The 12,793-nt window shown below is 38.7% G+C and overlaps 1 protein-coding gene across 4 annotated transcripts in view; it reads left to right on the plus strand.

The window, feature by feature from the left end:
- Positions 1–11,996, plus strand: part of chst15 (carbohydrate (N-acetylgalactosamine 4-sulfate 6-O) sulfotransferase 15) — a 75,807-nt gene extending 63,811 nt beyond the window's left edge. For all 4 annotated transcript variants that reach the window (XM_055646764.1, XM_055646761.1, XM_055646760.1 and 1 more), the window contains exons 6-8: positions 2,287–2,443; positions 6,747–6,894; positions 10,642–11,996. In XM_055646764.1, coding sequence (XP_055502739.1) covers positions 2,287–2,443; positions 6,747–6,894; positions 10,642–10,829 — 493 coding nt within the window. In that variant the 3' untranslated portion in view covers positions 10,830–11,996. The remainder of the gene's footprint in view (positions 1–2,286; positions 2,444–6,746; positions 6,895–10,641) is intronic.
- The last annotated feature ends 797 nt before the right edge of the window (positions 11,997–12,793 follow it).

Raw genomic sequence — 12,793 nt, forward strand, 5'->3', positions numbered from 1 at the left:
GGTTTTAATGCAGTGGAACAGTGACAACATTGACTATGATGGTCGTAGATGGACCAGGAATCTTGCCTTTGGGCCAGATCAAGCCAGGGCAACTGGGCTGAATCATGCTTTCTATCATCGATGGCATTTGCCTTTCTCATTATTCCTTGATACAATACAAAAATACCACGGGTCCACTGACAATGTGTAGACTTGGATACAATGTTAAAATGGATATCCACAAGAGAACGGTAGAGGTTGGTATCCAGGGGGAACACCAAGCAGGCATTTGATTATGAAAGGGCAGAGAGCATGACGTAGTGAAGGCTGGGAAGAGAACATTGAGACAGCATGTCTATTGGAGAAGTGAGAGATGCATGGTATTTTGTCATGGGGATAATGAGATCCATGGTATTTCACTTTGGCAAAAGGAGTGAGAAGTGAGATTCCACTTTTTGGGGAGTGGGGATGGGAGATGGGATGGCGTTTTACTTTGGAGAGATGTGTGAGAGATGGGATGGTTCCTCATGTGGGAAATGATTTTTTTAAGTTCCAATCATGCCTAAGCCTAATCTAGCCAACTTTGAATGTACACCACATATGGGTGAATTTCTTAATAAGTGGTACACCTTCATTTTGCCATTTCATATCTTATATTTAGATATAGTAGTTCTTGGAGAGTAAATGTTGATTTTGCTATCACGTTTAAAAAAATCCAGCTGTAGTCTGTGTTTATGTTATTCATGACTGCTCTTCTGTTACCCACATCTGAAGATCATCCAATTTTCATTATAAATGGCTACATTGAGCTGATGTTATGGATCTCTGCCTGTTTTTGCTTTTTCTCCCAGCAATGACAAAATACTTCTCATGCAAACAGTAAATATTCCGTGGATGCATTAAGAATTATTAACTTCTTATACCATTCAATTAGGTTATGCATTCCTTGGTAGACGTTTATTGATTCTGCACTGAATCGGGAAGGCAAAAAAAGACATTGTACTAAAATTTTAAACAACAATGAATTATTGTCAATTTTGTTCTACTCTTCCATTACTAATTTATATCAAGCTTTTACGTTAAGCTTTGTGTTTAAACTAACAATTACTGAGACGCTAATTGAACAGTTTAGAAGTATGTGGCTCAGAAATGATGCATTCAAGTATTATCATTCACAATCAGCTTTTCCTAGAGGCCATTGTTTAGATACGTAGATTAATTTCCCTTACTCACCCAAAATCAACATCCTTTGAAGATAAGTTCCTCTCAAATTGTTAGTGCATCCTTTTGTCCTATTCTCAGAAGTGGACAAGGGATGAGGTTGTAGTCAATAGCAATATAATTTCCAAAAATTATTGCTGGTGAAAGGTAATTTAAAGTTTACTTTACGGAAGGGCACATTTTACCAGTGCATAAAATGTGAAGTTCAGTAGAAAATCATCTGTAGGTACTGATTCACTTTAATTTTTTTTAAGTTGGAGCTATAAACAAATTATCCAGGAAATATGAGAGCACTGTAGAAATGAATTGGTATTCCAAAAATGTTATTTGTTGAAGAAAAAGGAATCATGTGGAAAAAGAATGTCTGAAGAAGGGTCTCGACCCGAAACGTCACCCATTCTTCTCCAGAGATGCTGCCTGCCCCACTGAGTTACTCCAGCGTTTTGTGTTTATTTTCGATTTAAACCAGCATCTGCAGTTCTTTTCTACACAGGTAGAAAAATAACACAGTTTATAATTTGAGGACAAAAGGAAGGATTGCAGATGCTGGAACCTGGATCAAATCAAAACATCACTGGAAGATCTAGGTTAGAGCAGGACGACAGATGTCGCAATGGGCTAAGTGTTCGGCTGGCGACCGGAAGGTAGCCGGTTCGAATCCCGCTTGGAGTGCATACTGTCGTTGTGTCCTTGGGGCAAGACACTTCACCCACCTTTGCCTGTGTGTAAATGTAATGTAATTATGTGAAGCACTTTGGGGTCAATGCAAGTTGACTAAAAATGTGCTATATAAATAAGATTATTATTATTATAGACTAGAAGCAACATCTGTGTCGGCAAAAGGTATATATTGACATTTCAGATTGAGACTCGCAACCGGCCCACAATGTCGGCGTCCTAATCCTGATGCAAGGGTCTTAAAATGCTGACACATATTGTTTGCCTCTACAGATGCTGCTTCACCCACTGAGTCCGCCCAGTGTTCTGTTTTTAGTTTATTTATTAACGTGTCTTGATATTTTGCTGGAACCAAACCAATCGATTCATATCCATGAATGATACTCATTCATCTGGTTTTTTTTATAGGCTGTATTCTGATTACTTGTACTTCATAAGTGCTAACAAATCTGTGGAGGATTTTCATGAAAAGGTAAAAGATTCGCTGCAGCTATTCAACGGCTGCCTGATGCACTCTTCTCTTCGATCCTGTGTGTACAACTGCACCGTAAACTCCGCCATGCCTGTAAGTACATCTTTGAGCAGCCAATTTTAAAGCAAATTCCCGTGCATTATACAGTATGTGAATTAATAAAACAGTATTATTTTTGGCAATAACCTCAAATATCACACTGTATCATGCAATGCTTAAACTATTTGTTACAAAGCATTACTTTCATTACTACAGCTGGGAGAATTTTGCATTTCTGAAATTATTGGTGGGTGTTAGAACAACACATGATTCCTTTGTGTTTAGCAACATCAAAGTATCTAAAATGCTAGCTGAAAGCAACATTGAATAGGCAGAAACGTGGACCTGATAATATTTTTGTCCACAATTTAAAATAAGGCGTGCTTACAGAAGAATTATTATTATGCTGCTTTCCTGGCACCCTTGGTTCCAGAGCCTTGCCGGATTAACCATTTTGCCAGACCAACAGGTCATGGCCTCTGAAAGGAGTCGAACGGTGCCAAAATGGTTCACCTTTGGGCAACCAGCCCACAATGTCGGCATCCTAATTCGACCACAGTGCCGGATCCGCCGGTTCCAGCCAGGGTAGGAATTCCGGAGTCCATGCCGCATGGGGGGCAATTAGGACCCGCTGGTTGGAAGCCTGGTCGAGGAAGTCCCGTTGAGGTTGAGATTGGCCGCCACATTCAGCCTAGGTGCCACGTTTTTGAGGGAACTCTGGGGGGGGGGGGGGGATTTCAGGGGGTGTCGGGTCACCAGTTGCCGGATAATCAGTGATGGACCTATAACGGCTGTAACACCACAGCAAATAGCAAGCAGAGATGTCTACTCCTAAGTTATTTCAGTTAACATTCCAAACCTAGGAAGGGAACTGGCACTACAGGTTTCTATGCAAAATTTTATTTATTTTTTTGCCTATACATTTCTGCAATAAACAAATGGGCTGATATTAATCTGACAAATTGGCCCTCATATCAAGAAACTTCTCTTCTTGCATATCTCCATGTCACTACTGTATCCTATAGTATTCCATTGCACCATAAGATTGGTTTAAGGCACCCAATGGCAGTGAATAGCCTCCTGGGCCTAAGGTCCACTGCTCATAATTGAAGGCAGCTACAGGATTGTCACATAATAACTTGCTCTTGAGCCTCTGTCACACAAAACAGTCAGTCACATAGAATCTCCAATGCATTAAACTCGCAGATATCAATGCTGAAGAAACCAGATGAACATATTCCAGCCTGAATGGATCTGTTGACGGAGCTAAAATATTTAGCATACTTTGCCCTGTCAAAAAATTCCAGTTCTGTTTTTTATGCATTTATTTGCAAGTCAGATGTTAGATTGGCAAATAATTAAGAGCACAAATTAAATTTAGTAAGTTAAGTTAAAGAAGTTATACATTACACATTTCTCCAAAATGTGGGCATGTACATACTGCAGACCATTGTCCAACATTGATCTTTAATCACTAATACTAACCAGGCAGCACGATATTGTATAAATGCCCATTGGAGACCTCCCTTGGTGTTCAGTTATTTTGATATTAATGAAACCAAAGATTGAAAGAGGTATACTAACAGTTGATACTATAAGGGGTCAAACTTCAATATCATAAGTGTTCATACGTGATAGGAGCAGTATGAACACTCGGCCCATCAAGTCTACTCTGCCATTCAATCATGGCTGATCTATCTTCCTCTCTCAACCCCATTCTCCTGTGTTCCCCCGATAACCCCTGACAAGTTGCAGAGGACACTTCTGGTACAAGTTACCAATTTCAGATATTCGTAGTTCAAGCTCAAAATGACAAAGTGAAAAATAAATGACTTTAGCTGCATTCACAACTGAAAGTACTGATTTAGCATTAGAAAATATTGCTATTCCGACAATGTCCTGCTATAAGGTCATACCCATTACAACTGGGTTGATACTTGGCCATCTGGATTAAGAAAATATCTTCACGTGGGAGTGTAATGCACACACTGGAAGTAAATGTCACCCTATCAGTCTTAGTCAAGTCAAGTCAAGTCAAGTCAGGTTTATTCATCACATACACATACGAGATGTGCAGTGAAATGAAAAGTGACAGTGCTAGCGGATTGTGCAAAAAACTACAAAACAGAATGGAACAGATTCACATATTGCATATTTGTGGGAGGAAAAAAAAGAAAAAACAGCAATTTAAAAAAGACACCACACAACAGTAAATTGGTACAGTAAGTTAGTCCCTGATGAGTTTACAGTCCTGATGGCCTCTGGGAAGAAACTCCTTCTCATCCTCTCCGTTTTCACAGCGTGGGAATGGAGGCGTTTGCCTGACCGTAGCAGCTGGAACAGTCTGTTGCTGGGGTGGAAGGGGTCCCCCATGATCTTGTTGGCTCTGGAGTTGCACCTTCTGATGTATAGTTCCTGCAGGGGGGCGAGTGTAGTTCCCATAGTGCGTTTAGCCGAATGCTTTACTCTCTGCAGAGCCTTCTTGTCCTGGGCAGAGCAATTCCCAAACCAAATTGTGATGTTTCCAGACAAGATGCTTTCCACAGCCGCTGAGTAGTAGCACTGGAATATCCTCAGAGACACTCTGAATTTCCTCAATTGCCTGAATAGTAAAGACGCTGCCTTGCCTTACTCACCAGTGCGGCAGTGTGTGATGTCCATGTCAGATTCTCTGAGATGTGGACTCCCAGGTATTTAAAACAGCTCACCCTATCCACAGTATCTCCATTTATCTTCAGTGGTGTGTATGTCCTCAGATGTTGTGCCCTCCTAAAGTCCACGATCAGCTCCTTAGTTTTTTTTGACATTCAGGAGGAGGCTGTTGTCCTGACAGATCAGCCACCTCCTCCCGGTAGGCCTTCTCATCGTTGTCTGAGATCAGGCCCACCACCACAGTGTCATCAGCAAACTTGATTATAGAGTTAGAGCAGAATGTAGTCACACAGTCATGTGTGTACATGGAGTACAATAGGGGGCTGAGGACGCAACCAAACGATTTGTCCAGTCACATGATAAGACATGAGCTGCCACCTGTCCCACAGTCTCTGAATCTTTTTGAATTGTTTTATTTTGTAGTTTTGTAATTACCTAATTAATGCACCAGGCTGGATTTGTCAAGCCACTACAAGCAGTTCTGACTGAGAGTCTCCAGTCTGAAACTTTAGCTCTATTTTTCCACCCATGATCTGATCTCATGTTGTATGGAATGTGTCAGCAATATCTTAAACTATTTGCTACTAGCTTATGTTAGCTTCTACCTCCACCCTTGCTATTTCCTTCTGGCCAGTTCAAGCAGAATCAAACAGACTATTTGCAGAAAGCAGTTTTTTACAGTTTTGGCATTCTCCAGAGGGTTAAGGGCAGTTACTAAGCTGATAACAATTTTAGGCTTGATAATATAATTCTGAAAACATCTTTATTTGGAGCCAGCTTCTCAAGTGGACACGGTCCGAGTTTCATTCTTTCCAGAAATGTTGCAATTAAATCTATACTGCACTTGGGATACTAGTTGAGGATGAAATGAAGCTTGTAGAGGTTACTATGCTCTTAATTATTTGCCCTCATACAGGCTCGAATGGACTGACGTAAATAAAAGTTGGTGCTAATTTGGCTGAACCATACTCCAATATGGAAAATTGGGTATGTGAAATAAACAAAAATCCATCCTAATATTAGTATTATTCATGAAGAACTAAAAGGGGATTAAGAAACTTATCTGCCATCCCAAATGTGTGGCTATTAAAGCTGCTTGGGTAAAAAGTGATAAAAGGTTCAGCCTTCACTGCTTGAATTCTTTAAGAACTTAGGACCAAGTATCCTGCAATTTTCTTCTATGGTGTCTGATACTGAAACTTGATAATAAACGCAACACTTACTGCCTGAGAAGGGCAGCCCATCCCTTGACATCTTTTCATTATTTGTTTCCCATTGGTCATTCATATCTTATTAAACTTGTAATTTCCATAGATAATTATTATGACTTTTCACTATGACTTCAGTAGAAGTTTGCCAGAAGTGGTATTTCTATTGTTAACTTTGGGATTTTTCTGAAGTTATGGAGGAACATTGGAAAAATCCTTAGGAAATCCCCCCTCAGTGTTTTGTTCCTGTTCTACTTGTTGTCGTCCCCATTGGGAATTCCTGACGTTAGTGCAAAGTTATTGAGGGAAGTCAATTGTGATGCAATATTTTCATCCACCGGATCTAATAAAATACTTGACATAAGCTCATGGCAGAAGTTGAATTTCTTTGAAAATATTCAATAATATCAGCCAATATTTTTCATTAATTGATTGGCCAAAAAATGACCAGAGATAGACATGAGGAAAATTGTCAAACAATATGTTGTCTGTTTTAGGTACGATTGCAGATCGGGTTATATGTTGTCTTTGTGTGGGACTGGTATTCAGTATATAATCCAAACCAATTCCTTATTCTACGGCTGGAAGAACATGCGGCTGATTTGAAGAACAGTATGAGCCGGGTCTTCAGATTCTTGAACTTGGGTAAGAATTCTGTTAAAACTGCATTATATGTCCTTAAATGCATAATTTAATGCAGTAATGATCTGAAACACTGTAGTTGATATGTTTTACAAATCTTACCAAGATTAAGAAACTTAACACTTCAGTTTGTTTAGTAAAGCCCCTGTCCCACTTACGTGTCCTTGGCACACTAATTACGCGACCTCGTCGTTGTGTTGAGGCGCACGTGTATCGTGTGGGCTGTGCGGGATGGTGACATGGAGAAGTGCGGAGGGGTATGGAGTTGTGTGCGGTATCGCGGGACGCTCCGGGATTTTGTAGGGTAACGAAATCAGCGCGCCTCCGGCGTGACGTAGCGCGTGTGCGCGCAGGCATATTGCGGTCCCACGATACCCGTGCGCCTCAATGCGACGACAATGTCACGTAATTAGCGTGGCAAGGACACGTAAGTGGGACTGGGGCTTAAAGATTCAGATTTAAGCCAATTTACACACAATAAGCCCACATTTTAACTGCAGAATTAAAATGTTTCAAACTAATTCAGAATTTCTGTTTCTCCTTCATTTTTCAAGTAGAATCTCACACCATGTACAATGTACACTCTCAGCTGAGTTACAATAATTATTATTTGTAACATTACTGCTGGAAATCAAAGCGTGGTAACACCTAATTTTCTACAAAACATAATTTGCATCTTAGTTTGATTCTTTTTTTCCTTCTCATTCCTTCCAAGCGTATTGATACTATAGACAATGTATAGGATTGATGGATGATTACATTTAAACTATTGCTCTAACTGCTGCTGCAAGTTGATAGACTGGCAATCTGTATTTGATTACCAGAAAATAACCAGAAACTAGAAAGTTATAATTTAGCAATTGTGGTCATAGAATCCTAAAATAAAATGCATTGTCAACTTTGTACATTCTCATTGCTCTAATTATCCTGACATTGTTTTAGTTTTTAATCATTGGTGCTGATTATGAGAGAATCCACAAACACAAGAGGCTAACACTCAATCTTGCTTTAATTCTAGCTAGCAGTCTTTCTTTAATGCCTTCTGACAAACGTTCTCTTGTCTTGCAAATCCATCATTAATTTTCTGCTTAACATTCTGGTATTTTCAAAGTCAAAAATAAGTCATTCTATTTTCCCTTTTTGAATTTTGAACATTTTGCCTGAATGTAGATGATTCAGGGGTGGTATTAAATACCATGTATTTAATATGGTATAAAGATTTATGGAACAGGTTTAGACAAACAAGTGTGAGAAAATAAAGAATAATGAGTCATATTCTTAATATTAATACTTAACCCTATGGGAGTGAAATCTGGAAATTCTTTTCCATACATGCCAATATAAAATGTAAAGTCTTCCCTTCAAAAGCCTGTGATTGCTGAGTCAATACAATTTTCTAGATCGTAATCATCCAATTTTTAGTGGGTGAATGAATCTAATTTTGAAGTCATCAGACAGGAACTTGCAAAGGTTAATTGTGAGAGGTTGTTTTGTAGGTAAAGGGCCCCCAGTAAGTAGAAGGCTTTTAAAAGTGAGATATGGAACTTCTGTTGGGATGAAGGGCAATGGCGGTGGGATCAGAGAACCTTGGCTTATTGAGGCTATGGTCAAGAGAAATAAGGAGGCGCAAGTCAGCTCTAGGCAGCTCAGATCAAGACAATCCTTGAAGAAGTAGAAGAGATTTAGGAGTATATACTTAAAGGGGAATTCAGGAAAGCAAAAAAAAAGGATATGAGATGACTTGGGCAGATATGGTGAAGGAGGATGCTCAGAGATTCTCCAAGTATATTTACAACGACAATATTAAGAAGACATTTATACATTTCAGCAACAAAAGCAAAATATACTGCAGGCATTGGAGACCAAAACAACAATGTCTGGCAGTACTCATAAGGTCACTCAGAATCGGTGAAGAAACAGAATTCAAGTTTCAGATTGAGGAATTTTATTTGGGATTGTGGAGGTTTGTAGTAGGTATCGCAAATTATGAGCCTTGGTGTTGAACAACACATTGATACTTAATTAATGCTGAATACTGGACTTCAGATTGTTGATTTGATCTGGTTAACTGGTTTATTCTGGATGGTGAGATAAATAGCATAAGCCAATTAACACCTTTCCTAATACATTCACAATTTAACAATGGTGCACATTATTCTCACACAATTTGAATTTTAATGCCCCAGGAATAAAACAGGATTTGTTAAATTAGCCGGCTTATTGGCCAAGCTACTTTTCATCTTGAAGTTTTGCTCTAAACTCGTGGGTAAAAGTTTTTAGACATTCCGGTTCATTAAGTTTCTCATGAAAATAACAGTACTGAAGATTAACTTTGTTAATAGCCTAACAACTGTGGTTAGGGCAATATTTTCTTTAAAGTATAAGGAACATAGGATTTAGGAGCAGGCAAGAGCCAACTGGCTCCAGCATGCACAGCCGATTTTCCTGCCACAACACCACTTTCCTGCACTGCCCTCGTATCCCTTTGAAATCCTCAAATTAATCCAACTCCATTTTGGATGAACTCTGACTGAGCCTCTGTGTAAACATCGTTGGATAAATAAATTTACGTTTTGGCTGAGTGCACTAAATATGTTGAAGTCATTCGGTCATACAACTCAGAAACGGGTCCTTGGGGCCAATTTGTCCAAGCCAAGCAAGTCAATGAAAGTGAATGTTGGGGGTGGGTTCACCCAGTAACTGATGCACTCTTACTTATTCATCATCAGTAATTATAGTTGCATATTCTCCCCAGATAATTTACGCTTCAAATTAATGGTAGGCAATCTCTGGATTTTATTTAATGATTGCCAGAACACACACCGTAATGTTTTCTCACTGTATCTTGGTAAAAGTCCAAATAATAAGGCAATAATAATAATAATAATAATAATAATAATAATAATAATAATAATAACAATAAGGTTTCTAAACATTCATGATTAATGAAGTATTAGTTTAAATAATTACTTATCAACTGCACCAAGCCATGGTATTAAACAGCTGGATGAGCTGCTGCCTCACAGCACCAGAAGTCTAGGTTCGATCCTGATCTCAGGAGCTGTCTGTGTGGTGTTTGCACGTTCTCCGTGACTGTGTGCGTTTCCTCTGGGTACTCCAGTTTCTTCCCACAAGTCAAATAAGGTTTGACTAAGGTTTCTAGGTTAATTGGTCTCTGTAAAATAGCACCTAATGTGTAGGGAGTGGATGGGAAAGTGGGATAAGTCAGCATTGAAGCAGTGGGCATTGAAGCATTTTCATGATATATCTCTAAATTAAACTAAATAGAACTTGCTGGTAATAAGCAAATGCAGCATCTTTTCCCTCTAAATTAAGTCTAGTTTAGTTTAGAGATACAGCATGGAAACATGGGATACCCTTTGGCTCATCGAGTCCACGCTGACCAGTGATCACCTGTACACTAACACAAAATTTACAATTTTTGCCAAAGCTAAATTAACCAACAAGCCTGTACATTTTTGGAGTGTGGGAGGAAACCAGAGCACTCTGGGAAAACCCACACAACCACGGGGAGAATGTACAAACTCCGTAGAGGCAGCACTCATAGTCAGGATCTAACCCTGGTGCTGTAAGGCAGCAGCTCTACCATAGCGTCACCGTGCCGCCCTCAAATAAGATAAAGAGTAAAACTAAAATATGAGTTGATGAGAGAAGAAAGAAAAGTGGCTATCCGCAGAGACTGAAAATTACCGTGCCAACATTTAACGCTCCACTGCTCTTCATCAACAGGAAATTTGACAGAGAAACAGGAGGCAACCATTATCAACAACCCTGCATCCAATACCAGACGTCCAAAAGACAAAAGCCTTGGGCCCATGTTACAAGAAACGAGGAGGATTCTCAAGGATTTCTACAGACCCTTTAATGAAAAGCTGGCTTTGCTACTTAACAATGATTCTTTCTTATGGGAAAAATAAATACAGACCAAATTCACAAAGCTGTAAAATATTAACTTTTATACACTTTATGGTTCTGGAATATTCAACAGTACATTGATGGTAGGGTTCAAAAATTAGTTTTCTAAGTTTATTTTTAAACTCTTACATGAAGACTTGTTCAAAATTCATCAAGTGGCTTGTTTAAAGTTTAACTCCCCCTCCCACAATCATAATGAGGAACATTTCCACATGCCTTCATTTAATCTTTCCATGAAATATTAATATTTGACTGTGATAAGTTCAAATTCTTTAGCCTGTATATTTTTTTAAAATGTAATCTCTATGTGATTTTCAATATTTTGTAGGTTTCAATTACACATGTATTTGGTAAAACTGATTTTTTTCATAATGTCTTTTGATATTGCTGCCAAACAGAAATAATAATGAAATTTAAATAATGGTGCCTACATTAGTCTTCCAGTAACTTATATGCCATAATTATAATTTGCTATTAATTACGAGTTCCTAATTTTGTCTTTTTTATAATTTTATCTCCAGTTTGAGAAGGATAATCTCTGACAATTGTGTTGATCAAACATTATTTTCCTGTTCTATTCTTTGCAGGTTCTCAACCAAACAATTAAGTTGTTTTGTATTGTGCGGAAAGGAACTTCAGATGGTGGTATATACCAAAAGTAGACACAAAAGTGCTGGAGTAACTCAGCGGGGCTTTCAGCATCGTTTGAAGAAGGGTCCCGTCTCAAAATGGCACAATTTCTGTCAAAATTCCAGAGATGCTACCTGACCTGCTATTTACTCCAGCACTATGTGTCTTAATTGTTTTATACTGTTTGCTTGTAGATAGATAGATTTAATTTCCATGCCTAGGGGCCAAGAAGGGCAAAATCTGTTTTTTTTTTACCTGGGTTCAGGTGCATGAGAAACCTACTTTAATGTGAGGCACCCAGAAAGTTGTTACAAGCAGAAGCTTTTACCATGTGTTATTGGAAGAATACAAGCTTTGCTTTTACGGGGAAGTAACTTTCTGTTCACATTGCAATGTTAGGAGCAGCAGTGCCCTCTATTGTTAGAAGTTCCTGAATGGAAAACACATTCAATTTTACTCAATGTATACCAGCTCAAAATAGCTCATATTTGTCATCCAAAAAGAAAATTTTGGAATTAAATTTCAAATTTCATCAGAAACAGTTTTCTCTATATTCTGTGTTGGAAGGAACTGCAGATGCAGATTTATACCGAAGATAGACCAATTGACGGAGTAATTCAATGGGACAGGCAGCATCTCTGGAGAGAAGGAATGGGTGACATGCTATCTGAACAAGGCGTCACCCATTCCTTCTCTCCAGAGAGAGCCTATATTTTGCGTCTATTTTCTCTATGTTCTGCCTTATAAACTGCATCAACAAGGATGTGGTTCAACTCTTTGGGAGTCTTGCACACTTTTAGACAAGTCGAACCATTAATGTCACTGGTGAAATGATTTTTTTGCATTTCTGAGAGCACTAATATTTTTCTTAATTAATTTATACAATCAACAAGCTGAGAGTACTGGCCCATTTTATTGGTCTTGTTGTTTCAGTTGGTTACTTTCAGGCCATGTATTATTAATCATTTCTGAAGTAACACAGTCTTTAATTGTAGCCCCATGTTAGAGGTGCATTGTCAGGTTTTATTTAAATGCCCATTTAATATTTTGTTCCCCTTGATTCACCCTGGGTTTGTTTGGGAAAAAATGTAGAAAATGCAAAATTGAAGCTAAAACAAAACTGGATAAATCAAGAGAAAATCTGTTTTTTAAAAAGACGATACAGGATATATGAACAGGAAGGGCGATATTGTTCCTGTCCTGCTGCACTATTCAGTGAGATCTTGGCTGATCTACTCTTGGCTGTAGTCCCATGCTCCTGCCTGTTCCTAACCACTGCCTTCCGTATACACTGAAATTCTAGCTTTCCAAGGTCTAGAATGTCTCCACAGCTGTT

This window comes from Leucoraja erinacea, chromosome 15 (genome assembly GCF_028641065.1).
Source record: "Leucoraja erinacea ecotype New England chromosome 15, Leri_hhj_1, whole genome shotgun sequence".
Classification (NCBI taxonomy): Eukaryota; Metazoa; Chordata; class Chondrichthyes; order Rajiformes; family Rajidae; genus Leucoraja; species Leucoraja erinaceus.